The sequence below is a fragment of the Natrix helvetica genome, assembly GCF_964273705.1.
Source record: "Natrix helvetica genome assembly, chromosome: 4".
NCBI lineage: Eukaryota > Metazoa > Chordata > Lepidosauria > Squamata > Natricidae > Natrix > Natrix helvetica.
In genome coordinates, this window is record NC_138550.1 from 20,280,002 (window position 1) to 20,298,532 (window position 18,531).

At 41.7% G+C, this 18,531-nt stretch overlaps 1 protein-coding gene across 1 annotated transcript in view; it reads left to right on the plus strand.

The window, feature by feature from the left end:
- RNF17 (ring finger protein 17) overlaps positions 1 to 18,531 on the plus strand; it is a 54,912-nt gene that overhangs the window by 14,878 nt on the left and 21,503 nt on the right. Inside the window, exons 11-19 of the mRNA XM_081952457.1 lie at positions 7,465 to 7,636; positions 10,065 to 10,255; positions 12,381 to 12,519; positions 13,660 to 13,819; positions 14,775 to 14,890; positions 15,979 to 16,099; positions 17,385 to 17,505; positions 17,697 to 17,921; positions 18,142 to 18,292. Of these exons, the coding sequence (XP_081808583.1) occupies positions 7,465 to 7,636; positions 10,065 to 10,255; positions 12,381 to 12,519; positions 13,660 to 13,819; positions 14,775 to 14,890; positions 15,979 to 16,099; positions 17,385 to 17,505; positions 17,697 to 17,921; positions 18,142 to 18,292 (1,396 nt within the window). The remainder of the gene's footprint in view (positions 1 to 7,464; positions 7,637 to 10,064; positions 10,256 to 12,380; positions 12,520 to 13,659; positions 13,820 to 14,774; positions 14,891 to 15,978; positions 16,100 to 17,384; positions 17,506 to 17,696; positions 17,922 to 18,141; positions 18,293 to 18,531) is intronic.

Below are 18,531 nucleotides of genomic sequence, written 5' to 3' on the forward strand. Positions count from 1 at the left end.
CCACCCCCACCCCCGGTTTAGCGAAGGGGGGGAAAGTTGTGATACGTCACGTAAGGACGTGTCATCGCAAGTTTGACCCCCCTGGACTGAAGTGTAATAAGGGGGTATAAGTAACACAGAGATCTTTTTTCCCCTTCTACAACTGAGTTGTGTTCAGGGGTGAAATCTACTTACCTTCACTACCGGTTTGCAAACGATGACGTCCGGGTAGGTGGGCGGAGTCTCCCACCACAACTGGTTTGCCCAAACCAGATAGAACCGCCTGAATTACACCACTGGTTGTCTTCATAGAAAGACAGAAATGATGTATTGCAAAACTCCTGGAAAGATTCACTTGAATCAACCTGAGCAACAATAGTTCCTTTCATTGTTGTTATGTCTCTGAAAAACAAAATGATTATGTCTTAGTAATTCAGCAACCATTGAATGTTTTTTTCTCAGAAATTTCAGCTCTTTAAAAAAAAACCTAACAGATCTTTATGAATGACCGCTGGCTTACCTGAACGGTCGTTCTCTGGGCGCTGCGGGAGAGTCCAAGCATGGGTTAACACAGCCTATTTGCCCTAGGACTGAGTAGATTTTTCTTTGGTCATGCCCCCTTTGCCTCATTGAGGTCCGTTTAAAAACGAAGTCTTGTCTGCTGTAGGACGCCCTTCGGGTATCCTAATCGTAATACCGAACCCTGGACCTTGCAATAAACCCTGGGCGGGGTTGGACTCTCCCACAGCACCCAGAGAACAACTGTTCAGGTAAGCCAACAGTCATTCTCCTGTGCGCTGCTTGGAGAGTCCAAGCATGGGACATACCCAAGCTATTTTGTCCCAGGGAGGGCCAAAGTCATGACCAGATTATCCGGAGCCAAGGTAACTTGCTGCAAAATACGTCTTCCAAAGGAGGCTTCAGCTGAGGCAAAGGTGTCATTTTTATGTGCCATCACACGACCCCCCGCAGTCCTTCTCTGATGTTCATAAACCATTTTGATGAGGCCCTCAGCCAACGCCCAATGGTTGAGGATGAGACCTTACCACCCAATGACCCAGGCTGAAAATACACAAAGAATGACTCTGAATGTCTGACGTCCTTAGTCCTGTTCATATATATGCGGACCGCTCGTCGAACATTCAGCTTGTGCCAGGCGCTTTCCTTGGGGTGCTTAGGCTTGGGGCAAAAGTTCAGGAGGATCACCTCCTGAGATCTGTGAATGTGAGAATTCACTTTTGGCATAAAGAAGGGTCGAGACACAGGATGACCTGATCATGATGGATGATACACAGTTCCTCCCTGACAGAGAACACCGCAATCTCTGATACCCTCCTAGCAGACGTAATTGCTATTAAGAAGGCAGTTTTAAGACTCAAGTGCTGAAGACTGGCAGTTCTCATAGGTTCGAATGGAGCGGGGGTCAGGGCTCTCAGAACATATGATAAGTTCCAGGACGGGTACCTGTGCATTGCCTGAGGTTGAATATTGGTCGTACCCTTCAAGAAGCTTCTGACCTGAGGGTGCTGACTCAAGGATTGATGAATGGTCTCTAGCCAGTATAGTGGACAAGGCTGCAACCTGGCGACGGAGGGTGTTGGGCACCAAGCCTTTGTCCAACCCCTCCTGAAGGAAGTCCAGAAGTTGAGGTATGGATGCTGAAACGTCTACAATGTCACACCGCTTGCACCAAGTGGAGAACGCGATCCAGTTCGCATAGTAGATGCGTGTTGTCGATGGTCTTCTGGACACTTGAATGGTCTGGATGACCTTGTCAGATAGGTTTTGTTTCCTCAGGAGTGCCCCCTCAAGTGCCATAGGGCTGGTTGGAGCCACTGGGGCTCTGGATGACTCATTGCCCCCTCGCTGAGAGAGATCTGCTCCTGAGGAATTCTCCACAGTTTCTGTGCAGACAGATTGACCAGGTCCTTGTACCAAGACCTCCTGGGCCAATGCAGAGCTACCAGTATGAGTTCTGCCTCCTCCGCCAGGAGCTTGGTGATTACCTGCGGGATGAGTGGCAGGAGCGGGAAGGCATACAGGAGGCCTGGGGGCCATCTGGACCTCAACGCATCCATTCCCTCCGCCTGGGGCGAGTGGTAGCGTGAGAAGAATCTCGGGAGCTGCTCGTTGACTGCAGTTGCGAACAGATCGACTTGTGGCTGCCCGAACCACCGCACTATCTGTTGGAACAGAGTTGGATGTAGACGCCACTCGGAGTTGTCGATCCTCTGTCGGCTCAGCCAGTCTGCCCTGACATTGCTGGTGCTGGATATGTGATCGGCTCTTATTGATGCTAGGTGTTGCTCCGCCCAACGGCCCAGAGAGTCTGCCTCTGCCATGAGCCTCCTGGAGTGGGTGCCACCCTGCTGATTTACATGGGCCTTTGTTGCAATGTTGTCTGTGAGTAACAGAACATGGCGACCCACCAGTTGGGCTGAGAATCGTCTTCGGGTGAGCCTGGCTGCTCTCAGCTCCAGCCAATTGATGCTTCAAGCTGCCTCTGTCCGCGACCATCTGCCTTGTGCCAGTTGACCGTGGCAATGTGCCCCCCAGCCGTAAAGACTGGCATCCGAGGTGACCATGACCCTGTCGGGTTCCTTGAATAGACAACCCTTCTCTACTGCTGTCGACTGCCACCACCTCAGGGAGCGAATCACCTTCAATGGGAGCCGAACTTTCTGGGCGAGTTGCTGGCCTTCGATCTCTGCATCGGCAGCAAGAACCACTGTAGTTCCCTGGTATGCAGCCAAGGCCAAGAAACTACATTTAAGCAAGATATCATGATGCCAAGACACTGCGAGAATTGAACAATCGGCAAGAATCTGACCCGGCGGCACTGACGGATTCTGTTCCTGAGATTGCATAGCTGGTCTGGTGACAGAAACACCTGGTATGAAACAGAATCTATTATGGTGCCGAGGTACTGAATGCGAATCACCGGGTCGCGGTGGCTTTTATTCCAATTCACTGAAAACCCGTGGCTCTGTAGGGTGCGTATGGTGATTTGCATGTCTCTTAGAGCCTGGCGACGAGTCGTTGAATGAATGATGATGTCATCTAGGTAACATTCCAGGCGTATTTGGCGGGCGCAAAGGTGAGCCGCCACCGCTGCAAGAAGCTCAGTAAAAATCCTGTGGGCGGACGAGATGAGCTCATGCAGATAAGCTTCTTTCAGATCGATGGACGTGAGCTGGTCTCTTTGTCTTATGCAGCCCAGGATGGATTGGAGGGACTGCATTTTGAAGCGCTTGTAGGCCTGATGCTGGTTCAGGCACTTCAAGTCTAAGATGGCCCTCCATCCCCCTGAGTTCTTGGGAATCAGGAAGAGAATGGAATAAAATCCCTTCCCCTCCTGGTCTGGTGGGACTGGCTCTATAGCGTTTATTTGCTTGCATGAGGGACCTTTTGATGGGGTTTTTGGGCATGGGACAACGAAGAAACGTTCGTGGGTGAAGCGTCACAAAGTCTAGGACCACACCCCTCCTGATGGTGTTGAGGATCCATGTGTCAGTGGTGATTTCCTCCCATCGGTCTTCATAGAGTTGCAGCTGGCCTCCGATGGGAGGGTTGCTTTGGCGGTCATTTGCCACGTCTGAACTGGCGGTTGTTGGAACCACTATGAAAAGGCTTCCGAAAGGAGCCCTGTTGCTGATGTCTACCCCGGGAGCCAAAGGAGATCCTGTCTTGGTTCCTATTGCTAGGTTGAGTATAGGCCCTCTGATATGAGAATGAGGTGGACGCCTGAGCATTATCCTGGGCCCAAAAGGATTGTTTCCTGAAGGATCCAGATCCTTTCTTCTCATTCTTTTTGTGAGTGGGGAGGCATCTTTCGCTTATCTTTAGTCTCTATCAAAAAAATTTCCAAGGAATCTCCAAAGCGATACCCCCCTTTGAAAGGAGCTGAAGCCAGCTTCCATTTTGCCTTCATGTCCGCCTGCCAGCGGCAGAGCCATAGCAGATGGTGTGAGGTTACATTGGAGGCTAAGGCTAAGGCTCGGGGTAATGCTCAGGCGTCCGCGTTCAATGAGGCATCCACGGAGTACTCCACTGCTGTAATGATCTTGTTAAGATCGTGATGCCATAGAGACTCTTCTGAGGGAGGTTTAGATCTCAACTGGCGTAGCCATAGTAAGGATGCCCTAGTGAAGAAGGAAGCGGAAGTTGAGGCCTTAATGGCCCAGGCAGCTACCTGGTGCGTCTTATGGCATGCTTTTTCTGCCCTCTTGTCCTTTGCTTGAGGCCATCTATGAGCTCTGCAGGCAGGGCAGAATGGGAAGTCAAGGAGACAACTGGGACATCAACCTCTGGCAACTTCAGGATGTCCTCCATTTTAGCCTCCAGGGAATATAAATTTTTGTCCTTTGGCTGCTCCCATTGGTGCTGCACAACATCCATGAACAAGTCAGGGACTGGAATGCGTTCAAGGTCCGGAGTGGTCTCCTTAAAAAGACCCTCTTTGGGGTTTTGGGAAGCAGAAGGAACAGCCTTGTCCTTAGGTTTAGCTGGCCCTAGTTCTGTAGAAGCCCTGGCCTTTAAATAGGGACGGTTTGAAGAGGCCCGTGGAGGTGGGCTTATCAGGTGGCATATCCTCATCCTCTGATAATTCAAACTCGTCTGCAACCTCCTCCTCCTAAGCCGATACCTCCGTCGTAACAGAGGTACCTGGAGAGTCGGGATTGTGCTCCCTGTTCTCCACGAGGAGGTGATCGGCCCTAGGGCCCTTGCCACTTCTGGACTCTTTTTGTTGCATTGCCTACACAATGCCCTGGGAGATGACCTGAGATATAACCTCCCTCATTTCAGCTGATAGAGCTGTGCCTTTGTCTTCTACAGGCCTGGATCTGGAGGAAGGCAGGGGACGTTTACATCTAACGGGCTGAAGAGACCTCTTCAGACAGGAGACACTGAAAGGGCTCCAACTCCTCTTATGGACGAACTGGGAGGCTGGGGGAGATCCTATTTGTGAGTCCCTATCATCTAGGGATGGAGACTGACCCCCCTGGAGAGAGGTGACCTTTCCTTCCTCAGATATGGTGAGGTGAGCCTGGAGTCTTGTCACACTCATGAGGTAAGACTTGGCCCTGCAGGCTTATGGAACCCTGTTTTCTGGGGCCCTTACTCCCTGATGAACAATGGGTGGATTTCCCCCCAGTGCCCTTCCGCTCTTTCCCCCATTGTTTGGGAGGATCTGGCCTACTGAGCTTTGAAGAGGGACCTGCCAGTTCCTCCCTTGCTCCCAAACCTTCATCTGCCATGGTGGACTGTAGGTGGTTGGATTCTTGGCTTGTGAGGCAAGACTGCAGTAGCGAAGGACACCTGACGCTGGCCAGCCGGCTTCGCAGCATCTGCAGATCTGCTTGAGAACTGAAGGCTGGCTAGACAGCCAGGACACTCCAATGTCACCTTCCTGCAACATGAAAAATCCACTGGAAGGGGAGGAAAGCCCTGCCGGCGCCCCGGACAGGGCCAAGCACTCCCCTGGGGCGATCTGCGCTGAGGTGGTGAGGCGCGATTTCCAGGGATCTGTTTCTGATTGAGTCGGAGCAAGGGGCGGTTTGGCGCTTCTAAAGTGCCGTCACGGCTTCGCACTGCTGAACAGATCCTTCCCGCTTCAATTAGTGTCCTTAAGCAAACATAAGAAAGACGGACAATTGTAGTCTTAAAAATGGCCGCCACCGCCTCGCGTTGCCGAGAGGAGAGCTTCAATGTCCGTCCCTGCTTCAGCCGTTAAAAGGCGCACAAAGGCATCGCTTCCAAAATGGCCACCACTCTCCTGGAAGGCTCAGAAACACCATCGTGGCCAGGGTTCACTGGATGCTCCTGATGCTCTCAAACGGCCGGGAATGCACAAAAAACCTTCCTGCCGTTCTCGCAGCTGTTCTCGCCGGACAGGTGGTCTCTGTTATTCCAACCGCTGCGTGCGACCAGCAGTTGGTTGAATTGCCAACCGTCACCTTAGCAACCCTTGTAGGTAACTGGATTTCAATTAAATCCTAACCCTATACTAACTGAATAACACTAAGAAAAATAAAAAATACTAAATCTACTGTGAATTGCTTGGAGAGTTTCAGTCTATCAAGGACTGAAGAGCTCCCCAAAACTAGTCCTAACGGGCAGACTGAGTTTTTAAGCTGACCTTAATGAGGCAAAGGAAGCGTGACCAAAGAAAAATCTACTCAGTCCTAGGGCAGATAGACTGTGTTATCCCATGCTTGGACTCTCCAAGCAGAGCACAGGGGAATGTAATATTCAATTTCACCAGAAGATAGTGTACTTCTTAGCAGAGTCCCTGTTTCTATTTTTAATGAAAAAGCAATTGTGCTACAAAAAAAATCAAGCAGAGGAAAACAATATAATTGGCCAAATACTAAGTAATTTCTATTATCCTGCTTTTATGAAGCTTTTGACATGTTTATCTTCTTGTACTGATGTAACAAGATATAAACCCCAAACAACCTTCTTCCTCCAACCCCTATTTATCTCCTTTTATGTTTTGATATTTGTATATACAAGAAGGAATGAACTGTCAATGAGACAGAAAGTATCATAGTATGTTTTGTTACCAACTTTTGAAGTGTTACACTGGCAATTCTTGATTATGATTGACATTAAAAAAGGGTGCTTTTGAGATAGAGACATTGGAAAAGGAATGAGTTCTTTCAGCCAGTTTTTCCATTTCACAATTAGTAATCAGAAAACAATGATGGAATGAGATAAATTAAGAGATAAAAATGGTGACCTAATAAATGTCACTACAAACAAAATTATTCCTTTATTGGTTCCCATTTCGATCAGATTGTGGAATGCTTGGGGAAAAGGTGAACATTGAATCCAGATAAGTCACACTCCCAAAGTAATACCTTGGCAGATGTTTTACAATCTTTTCAGATAGTTACTATTCATGCACTGGTTATTTTACAATTGGATTAAATAACTCACTCTACATTATTTATTTAGCTTTTATTCCACTACAGTGAAAAGACTCTTTGTGACTTTATGCAGTGAAACAAATAGCTTTCAAAATTTGGGAAATAACAAATTGCAGCCATTATAAAAATAACACAAGCTCAAAAAAACTAAACTCAAATGAAAATAAAACTATTGCCCCAAATTGACTAGAATACTCCCTGGTCTCCAGCATTTGCAGTAAGGAATTATGCCAGAATTGTGCCAGCCTGATGCCCCTCAAAAAACATCCTTTGCAGCCATGAGGCATTTGGTTAAGCATGGCAAACAAGACTGAAGAGATTGCTATTGCTAAGTAATGCGGTAGTGCTTTAGGACCCCATTGCTTAGCAAGGAAATTCCAGTCCCAATTGCCATAGTAAGACAAGGACTATCTGTATCTTTTTTGTGTGTGATGCACATACACACTTGCATATATACAGTATACATATCAGTATTGGGGAAATGACGTCTTAATGTACGGTATTTCAACCTGCACAATGAAACCATATGTGTTTTTTTTTCTTCTGCCATCAGAGTACCTAATGAAGTTACTGTGAATCCAGAACACGTTACTCTTAAATACATGATGATTGAAGATCTATGTTCGGTTGTAAGAAAAATGGATGTATCTTTAGAGACTCGGCTCAGAGGTATAAGTAACCTAGCCCTACAATGTTCACTAAAGGGCATTGTTCCTAAGGATTCAGTAAGTGAGAATTATATTGTCTACTTTTTCCCATTTTTTATTTTAAATGCCTTTTTTTTATAGTCTCACGTTCGTCTTACTGATTTTCTTCTTTATATAGCAGTTATAGACATTTTGGATATTTTTTTAGATGAGGATAGCGACAGAGATGTCCTGAATCAAGGGGAACCGATATACCTAATATTCCAGAACTTTCTGGAAGGATTCCCTTTAAGCCAAATAATGTTTATGAATACTGTATTCAATATTTTCCAAGGTTTGGTTTGAGGTAAACCATATTTCACAGCCATTATGATTCTACAAGCTACTCCGCTAATGAAATGAGAGTGTTCTTTTGAAACAATATTCAAAAGAGGAGAGAAATAGAAGGAAATGAGCAGCTATAAAGCATAATTTGTGGTATACTTACAAACTTAAATGGTGGTTTGAGTTTTGTGATTAATATAAATCATAATGAAACATGAAGTCTGAATTGAGCATTTTGGGAATTTTATTTCTAGTTCACTGCTAGTTGTAAGCTTATTTTATGAGCCATGATGGTGCAGTGGTTAGAATGCAGTATTGCAGGCTAATTCTGCCGACTGCCAGTAACTCAAGATTGACTTAGCCTTCCATCCTTCTGAGGTTGGTAAAATGAGGACTCACGTTGTTGGAGGCAATATGCTGACTCTGTAAACCACTTAGGGCTGTAAAGTATATAAGTTTAAGTGTTATTGCTAAGTACCTTCACAAAAATAAAATCCAATAATCCACTTCTATCATGGAAGCTGTTTCTATTCACAGAACAAGATGGAGTGATTGTAGCCTCTCTGCACTTTAAATTCTTCTCTGGAAAGTATTTCCAGAATAGATTTTGATAGCGTAAAAAAGGCTGGCGGTGGAGGAGAGAGGATTTTGCTCCTCAGATATTAGGCAAAACACCATAAACAATTTTCATTTATTTTTAAAATAGCTTTTTGTGTTCTACTGTTCCTCAAAGAGTATGTCATTTTTTTCTAAATTGATTTGAAAGCAACAGAAGTTTACATAAATTCTGTACATATTTTTGATATTATATTTTGTGGCCAGTTAAACTTAATACACTGTGAATTCCTTTACAGGTTTAAATGTCAGTAAATATCTTAAATATCAAGCATTTGGTGCTCTGTATTGACTGCCTAGGACAAAAGAGATCTTGCAAAAGATCTGGTTTTTTTTTAAAAAAAAAAAAACCACAAAACTCTGAGAATCTTCAGTATACCATTTCAGAAGATTACCTTAGTGATTGTTGCAGGGAAATCCTTCCGACTGAACTGTGGGCAGTCTGACAATTGATATAAGGCAAATTTGTTCACATCAGTATTTGAAGGGTCTCAGTTCTTCAAACGCAAAAGATTGGAAGGACTTTATGATGATCAAAGAGTCAAAGCCAAGTCTTTCTTTAAGGAAAAAGATAAGAGAACTAAAAAAGAATCCTTTAATTCTCAAAGAAATCCCCTTCAGTCTTATTAAATGGGATGCTGCTGTACTATTCTGATTCTGTTCTAATCTCCCCCCAATACAAATCCTTCAATTATAAACCTTACTTTTTGAGATCAGGCAAAAGAGATTTTGTTTATCACTTAGAGAGGGCTGTAAAGCACTATAAAGTGGTATACAAGTCTAAGTGCTAGTGCTATCTCCAGTTATCTAAATTAAAAGACTGATTTCAAGCTTAGGAAATCTCACTTCATTATTACTTGGGGTGATGAAGTTTTAATTAACTAAATGCAAAAAAAAAAAAAAAACACAGAAAATTTCTGGTTATTGAGTATTCTTAACTATTGTAACTTTTACAAGTAGTTCTTGATAGCAACCATTCATTTAATGGCAGATTAAAGTTATGTTGGTGCTGAAAACAGTTACAACTGTTGCATCACCCCAGAAAGTCATTTAATCATGATTCAGGCACTTGGGCACCCACTCGCATTTCCAGTGTGAATCTTGCAATCTATGGTCACATGATCATAATTTCCAATCTTCTCGGCCAGCTTCCAACAATCAAAGTCAGTGGGCACAAAATCAAGGAAGATTGCAAATCACAATCACATGATGTCCTGCTTAGTGACTTTGCAACAAATGGTCGTACAATCTGGAGCAGTCGTGATTCTTTGACAACTGCCGTTTAATTCTCTTATCCCAGTTGTGGTTATAAGTCGGCAACAACCTGTAGTTTGAAATAGTGGAGACATCTAAGACTGCACATTACTCAAGACTAATGTATTTTGGTGTTTCCAATTCATTATGTTTCATCAACCTTTTCTAGGGATAAATTTGATTTTTTTACTCTTATCCTGAAGCTACCTTCATAGGCAATTATTTAAAGTTTATTTCTGTTTAACTTCTAGTTAAAGAAATGGAGAAGATTGAGGGGAAAAATTGAATTGTTTGTCTTTTCTGTCCACAACAGGAAAAGGGTTGGGGTAGAAGAGCACGGATAGAATTTTTGAGAATGGTAAATAGCAAAGCTGTTCTGATGAAAAATTTTAGAGAAGAGAATGGCGTGCTTATTGTAGACCTTCTGAAGCCTCCAGCACACAAAATAAGCAGTGACATGCCTGTATCCCTCAGAGATGCTCTAGTTTTCTTGGATTTAGCAAGGTATGCATAACTAGAAGCTTTTTAAAGTCATAGCATAAAGAATTATGACATTAAACATGTTTTGAATAGAGATTTAACAGATTACCTTACATATGATTTAAGATGGAATATATTTGGTTCTTTTGAGTTTATAGATTGATTTGATACTGTTTCTTAATGGATAACATTTCTATTCCTCCCTTGAAACCTTCTGTTGGAAGTTGAAACATGCTTTAAAAAGGAGGCTTACAGCCTGGATCCAGAGATCCAGATCCCCGACATGTGCCCTGCCCTCCAGGCATGCACATGCCATGCACCCACGTGCACCCCACGTATGTGCGCGTCCCCCCGCATGCATCCCTCGTGGGCACACCACCGCAAGTCTAGGTCTTTTCTCTTGATGTTAAGAGATATCAAAAATATGTGGGGTGCCACAGGGGTCGGTCCTCTCGCCTCTCCTGTTCAACGCATATGTGAAGCCGCTGGGTGAGATCATCCGTGGTTTTGGGGTTGAGTACCATCTTTACGCTGATGATACTCAGCTGTATATTTCAACCCCAAACCACCCCAACGAGGCTGTCGAAGTGATGTCCCGGTGTTTGGAAGCCGTCGGGGTCTGGATGGGGGACAACAGACTTAAACTCAACCCCTCCAAGACCGAGTGGCTGTGGTTACCGGCGCCTCGGTTCAGCCAGCTGACTCCATCGCTGGCCATAGGGGGCGAACAATTGTCCCCTGTGGAGCGGGCGCGCAATTTGGGCGTCCTCCTCGATGCCCGGCTGTCAATGGAGGACCATGTGGCAGCCGTGGCAAGGGGGGCGTTCCACCAGGTTCGCCTGGTGCGCCAATTGCGCCCCCTACTGGACCGGAGTGCCCTGCGCACGGTCACTCATGCGCTGGTGACGTCTCGCCTGGACTACTGCAATGCTCTCTACATGGGGCTTCTCTTGGGACGCGTCCGGAGACTGCAGCTAGTTCAGAACGCAGCCGCGCGGGTTATTATGGGAAGTACACGTTACTCCCACGTAACACCTCTCCTGCGCGAGCTGCACTGGCTACCTGTGGCCTTTCGGGTGCGTTTCAAGGTATTGATCACCATCTTTAAAGCGCTCCATGGCAGTGGACCTAGTTACCTGCAGGATCGCATCCTACCACACACGTCCCTGCGACCTATCCGCTCACACAGAGAGGGGCTCCTCCTGGTGCCGTCTGCTAGTCAATGCCAGCGGGCGACACCTAGGAGTAGATCCTTCTCTGTGATGGGCCCAACCCTCTGGAATGACCTCCCCCCTGACATTCGAACTACCACCGACCTCCGTTCCTTCCGGCAAAAGTTAAAGACTCACCTATTTCAATCAGCTGGCCTGGCACTTTCTTAGTTCTACCTCCCGGGGATTTATTCATTTTAATTGGGTTTGGGGTTTTAAAAAGTTTTTAATACACTATATACTATATTTAAGATTTATTATTCCATGTACAGTCTAGCAACCTCCTCCACCTACGTATTTAATTATTTAACTGTTTTGTATGTATTTTATAACGTATTTTAGTGACTGTACACCGCCCCGAGTCCCTTTCGGGAGAGGGGGCGGTCTATAAATATGAATAATAAATAAATAAATAAATAAAATAAATGTTACAAATTCTATGGTATACTGCAGGAGTAAGATAAAATCACTGTTGCCTGTTATTAGCAGGATATCCCTAATGGCATTTTTTTTTACTTTTTTCCATAGAAAGCAATCGAATATATTAATTTACCCTGGAGAAATTAAAAGATGTACTTACAAATTTGATTGAAATGTGAATTAGCCTAGATTTTGGATTAAATTCTGGAAAAAGATTTTAGCCAAGTCATGGGAATTCTTTGGGGTTTTTTCTTCTTTGGCTTTTTAGGATGGGAATTGACATAAAATAACAGATTAAATGCTGTTCCGTGGTGTCCCTGGTTTGAATATATTACGATTTATAAGATTTTGTTAAAATAAATGTAAGAAGAGTATGAATAGATTTTCTGTGTAATTCATATCTTCATATCTTAATTGTGTTTCATATTCAGTACTATTAACAGTAAAGTAAAAAAATTAGTCTCAGATTGCTTTCTCTTGCATATTAATAGTTTATTCTCATCTCTTTACCTTATTAGTTTTCAGAATGAATTTTCTGATTGGTCAAAAAATACTGTACCACTGGAGTACTATCCACCTATTATGCCACGTGACAATACAGAGGTTGCTGCTGTTGTTAGTTACATTAATAGCCCTGGAGACTTCTACATTCAGCTGGTAAGTGTTGCATTTTAATGTTAAGGTTCATGTTAGCATAGGTCAGTGATGGCGAACCTATGGCACGCGGAACCATTTGTCAGGGCACATGAGGCGCTGCCCTGTCAGCTGGCCAGCGCGCATGCTTGCATTGGCCAGCTGAGTTCACCTTTTTAAAAGCTATTTTTCACCTTCCCCAGGCTCCAGAGGCTTTATAGGAGCCTGGGGAGGGCGAAAAGAGTCTCCCCCGCCCCCCGCGGAAGCTTCAGGGACCGTCCAGAGGCTTCCCTGAAGCCTTCGGAACGCTTAAAACCACCCTCCGAGCAAACTGGAAGTGACTTCTGGGTTGCTCGGAGGGTCGTTTTAAGCGTTCCAAAGGCTTCAGGGACCGTCCGGAGGCTTCCCTGACGCCTTCGGAGCGCTTAAAACCACCCTCCGAGCAAACCGGAAGTGACTTCCAGGATGCTCGGAGGGTCGTTTTAAGCGTTCCGAAGGCTTCAGGGACCGTCCGGAGGCTTCCCTGACTCCTTCGGAGCGCTTAAAACCACCCTCCGAGCAAACCGGAAGTCACAGTTATTAAACGAATCTGGCTTCCCCATTGACTTTGCTTCTCAGAAGATCGCAAAAGGTGACAATGTGCTCTCAGGACACTGAAGCCGTCATAAATATGAATCAGTTGGCAAGCATCCAAATTCTCATCACGTGATCATGGGATGCTGCAATGGTTGTAAGTGTGAAAAACAATAATATATCACTATTGTTCAGTGATGTAACTGCGAACGGTCACTAAATGAACTATTGTAAGTCAAGGACTACCTCTAATCTTAATGTTTTTGTTCATATTGGTACTTTTTTCAGTACTAATATAAAACATTAAAACTGTTTTAAAGTTATCTTTTTTAAAATAAGAAGTGCAAAGATTCAGTGTTGAAGGCCAAAATATGGAGCAGCAAGTGGCTTTTCCTTGGCTTTCAGCTTGAAAGCTGATATTGATTGCATCAGTTTCATCTTTGCTAAGCCTTTTATCTTTCTGAGCCCTTCCTGTGGCATTAGTTACAGTAGCATCAAATTCAGCTAAAAATAAGCAATATGATTATGCAAATTAGTATATTAGAGCCAAATGTTAACATGAAGGAGTTAATTTTTTTTTCATTGTGATAGTTAGAACAAGGTCCCGAATTTGCAGCTTTTCTAAAGAAAGTTGAAGAAGTGTATGAAAATGAAGCAGGACCCGACTTGCACATGCTTTGTCCAGCCCATGGCCAACCATGTGTGGCCAAATTTGAAGATGATGGTGTTTGGTACAGAGCACAAGTGATTGGTAAGTTTCTGCATAATTATTCTGGACACACTCTAGTTCAAAAACATTTTCCAGTGAAATGTAGAACATTTCATCTATCCAATATTGTGATTATTGTAGTCCAATAATATATCTGTTTTGACACTGTATCATAAATGTATAAATAGCTAGATTATTCTCTGGGCAACATATAACTGATGTAATAATTAAGGGGTTCAACTTTGAAAGATCTGTCTGGTACAATACCCGCTCAACTTCGGATGTCATTGGATTTCTTTGGACCACTATTTTTTTTAGCCCAATCTTTTTTATACGGTTAGGATTATGAAGTTATTAATGTATAAGTATACAGACTTATAGGTTAATAACCTTTTTACAGTTAACTTCATAACTGTACAGTGAAGTTTGTTCACTTGTAGCAATGGCAAATTTTGCTTTGTGTTTGCTTCCAACTTAGGTATTTTGCGTCCTGATGTTCTGATTTATGTTAAACACTGTTTTGCAGTTGCATTAAAACAAAAACAAAAAACCAAACCGCAGCTTACATTCTGTCCATGTGAAAATAGATTTCAGGTTTTGATTTTCAAGACAAGCACTGAAGGGTAGTATGCCACTATGAATTTCTATAATGAGTTATATTTTAAAAAATCTTAAATTCATGTAGGATATTATAACTTTGTGAAATGTTCATTCAAATCAAGCTAACAAATGCTGATTTTTGATACAGAAAAGAATATGTAACAGTCTTTCTGATTTTCTTGTATTTCTAACATTAACCAAAATCAGGAAGAGAATTGTAACATAGATAGTAAGACATTTTCTTTTATGTAACTTTGGAGAAGTAGTAAGATGATGGGTACCTAAAAAGAATATGACACATAAACACACTTTTGCAGATGTTTTTCATTCAGATAAACATATTTCTTTTTATCCTTTCAAGGTCTAAATCTTTCCTAATTTCATTTTTCCCCTTAAGGATTGCCAGGTCATCAAGAAGTTGAAGTTAAATATGTGGACTATGGTAATACTGCTAAAATACATATAAAAGAAATGCGTAAAATAAAAGATGAGTTTTTAGTTCCCCCAGAAAAGGTAGGAAAAGCCATCTATTTTATAGAATCTAGTTAAACTGCTAAAATGCCTTGTATAATTTTTGCATCTTCTTTCATAATACTTGATTCACTTTAATATCAATTAATTTTTAATGTTTATTCAGTTTAATGCATATTTCAATTTAAATACATAAATACATAAAATATAAAAATATGATACTCAAGATAACTGTATACTAACCAAATTATTTCCTTATAAGATTTTGCCTTAAGCATTCTTATATCTTGTCCCTAGTATCCAGTGTATAAATGGATCAACCTCCTGTAGTATAAAATCTGAATAAGAGAGCCAGTTTGGTCTAGTGGTTAAGGCACCAGGTTGTAAACTGTAACACATGTAAACATGTGTTCAAATCCCACCTTAGAATGGAAGTTAACTGGTTGACCTTGGGCCGGCCAATCTACCTTACAAGGATGGTGGTTGTGAGGAAGATGGCAGGAAGGAGTATTAGGTGTATTTGCTGCTCTGAGTTATTTGTAAAAATAATAAAGGTGGGATATAAATACATAAATACCAAATCCAGTAATCACTCTGAGAACCTGTGTGTGTGTGTGTGTGTGTGTGTGTGTGTGTGTTGCAGCATAACTCTGGAACATCTCAAGCAATTTCAACCAAATTTGGTACACAGATGACTTACTCTCTGGAAAAAAAAATACTTAAGGGATAAGACACCCCTCAGGGTGTGTGTTCTGTTAATATACAGCCTGTTGTGCCTTAAAATGGCTTCTACTGTACTGCCATAAAATGGCTTCTACTGTACAGCGCAGTGGAGTTGCCATGGTAACAGCTTCACAGAACTCCACAAGGAGGCTCCCTCTAGTAAGGGTGGAAATCCAGCATTAGCAATTACATTTGGTTTGGACATTTTCCCCCTATAAATAGATATCCGGACAACACCTGGTTATCAGCTAGTAACTAATAATACAAGGAATAAGTTTATGTTGTGTGAATCTAACCTTTGTTGATTTGGAAACCATTAGGGTTTCTATGTACGAGAGAATATATTTCTAAGTATTTCTGTGATGAGAATGACTTCTCAGCTAACCAGTCTGTATTTCACAACCTAGGCTATCAGGTGCAAATTGGCTTATATTAAACCATGTAAAGGAGCCACTGAATGGAGTGTTCAATCAAAGGACAGATTTGAACAACTGATTCAGAACAAATGTATGCTCTGCTTTGTTACTGGTAAGTATTTATCTCGGCCCTGACAACATTAATTCCTGTCCTGCTCATCATTGAGTTGACTACTGCAAGAAACTTTAGGGCTGATTTTGCAAACAACCTGAACATTTGACCTTGGCACAAAACTCAGTGTCTAGATTGCCAGTGTAAAATACTGTTATATTGACAGTAGGCTTCCAGACTCCATTCAAAATACTGGTTATTGTCTTTAAAGCTGTGTAAACTGCAGCATCAGAATACACGAGGTACAGAATTAAATCCATGCTTAAAATACCTAGAAGATGACCTTGGAGGCTTCCTCTTCTCATGAAGTGACTGGCTGTCGAGGTTGCCACCCTATGGAATACACTCAAATGAGACCCTATTTCTCCTCACGTACTGCAAGCAGGTCAATATTCCAGGTAGTCCTTGTTTAGTAACCACATTGACACCGGCAACTTTATTGTTAAGCAGAGATGAACAGCATGTAAATAATAAAAAATGAAACCACGAATGTGCTTATAATATTATCTTTGATTTGATTTTCTGCCCTGTCTTGTCCTCCAAAGGTCATACATTTTTCATTACCATCTACTATCTTAGTAGTAGTAGTAAGGACTACTCTGTTTTCAGTCTTCAATTGATTTGGGGTATTATTGGAAGTATGATTACATGGATGTTTTAACTATCTTCATATATTTTGTTCTTTAATACTGCTGCTTTTCTGTTATTCATGATACAAATTAAAATACTTTTCAGTTAAATAGCTGTTGGTTAACAATTAAATGATTAAAGATCAATTATTTATTTATTCTGTTCTTGTTTAGAGGAGAGAGTCCTGTGATGGGTAATTGTTCCTAATAGTCTTGTGAAAATCATACTTGCAAGAGGTTTATAAGTTCTGTTATAATTTCCACTTTCTTGCTAAGTTATCTATTTGGAAACTGTTAGGTAGTTATATGTATCTAAACATCAGCACAGGAAGAACTCATCCATTACCCAGTTCATTTAATATATATCAATTTATTCGGTTGGAATCACTTGGAGTTCAGGCTTAAAAGATGTTGGGTGATTATGGGACATAATTAATGTTATTTTATAGTTATTTTCTCTTAAGCCACGATTTGGGGGGGGGGGGTCACACAATATTAAGCAACAAATCACTGCTAATAAAACACATTAAACCAAAACAAAACCATATTATAGTGTAGAGAAAAATATTCATGTTCTTAATTTGGCATAGAGAATAGTTGCATCATTGTTTCCCTCAAAATTCAGCAGATTTGAATGTATTTTCCTCTCTTTGTAGAAAAATCAGAAGATAATGTGCTATCTGTTGAGCTCTATCAAAGTGTACGTGTGTCCCCAAAGCAGTCAGGCAGTGTGAACAATCTTTTGGTTAAAGAGGGCTTAGCATCTTACATAATAGGGTAAGTATGCTTGTTAGCTTGTCATAACAACTGTAGTTTGTACAATGTTTCAGCATATTTCTCATGTTCAACTTTGAGCTAATTTATAAGTTTCAAAGCATACATATTGACTACTGTGGACATATTTCAGCTTTTTTGGCATTGGTAGTAGGTATATGCCAATATAAATGAAATTGATTTTCTTTTTATAGTAATAACAAAATGATTGTTACACCATATAATGAAATATGGGATCCTGATCTGGAGGATATATGCAAACCAGAGAAATCTTCATTACAACCTGAGATTGAAGACTTGCCACAGATGGAAGATTTGGTTTTGGAAAGTAATAAAGAATTGCAAGTGCAAATTAACCACATTGTATCTCCTAGCAAGATATTTGTGCATTTTATGTTATCAGAAAAAATTCTAAAAAGGTAAGGGAGCAGTTTGGTGCCACAAAAATGTATTTTTGATGAAAACGTAAAGAGTAAATCATTGTTCCATGTTTTCTTTGCTAGAACTGAGTAGCTTGATTGACAAGGATTTTAATAGTAAGGAATAAACTTGACATTTTTGCACAGATCTGTAAAATTAATTTTTAGAATCATTTTGAAAATCTAGATTGATGATGTGATTCACTTTTCAAAACTTTAGGTTACAGGAAAAGATGATTGCTACTTATTTTGAAACAGAGAATAAAGCAATTAAGTGGGAAGTTGATATGAATTGTGCTGCTTATGTATGTGAACAAAATCAATGGCAAAGAGGCCAGATCATCAGGATTGTTTCTGAAAAAGTTGTAGAGGTAAATAATTTTAAAAAGTTGTTTCAGATGCAAAACAATTCCTTATAACCAGAAGGAATTCATCAGTAAGTATGTTTTGCAGCATAGTTTTACCCTGGTCTAATCTTAACTTGTTAACTGTTTGTTAAGCAGACAAAAAAAATAATGTGGCTAATTATCATTATTAACTATTGTTTGAATCTATTAACTATTGAATCAAACTAACCAAATTCTGGCTTAATATGGCATATGAATGAGAT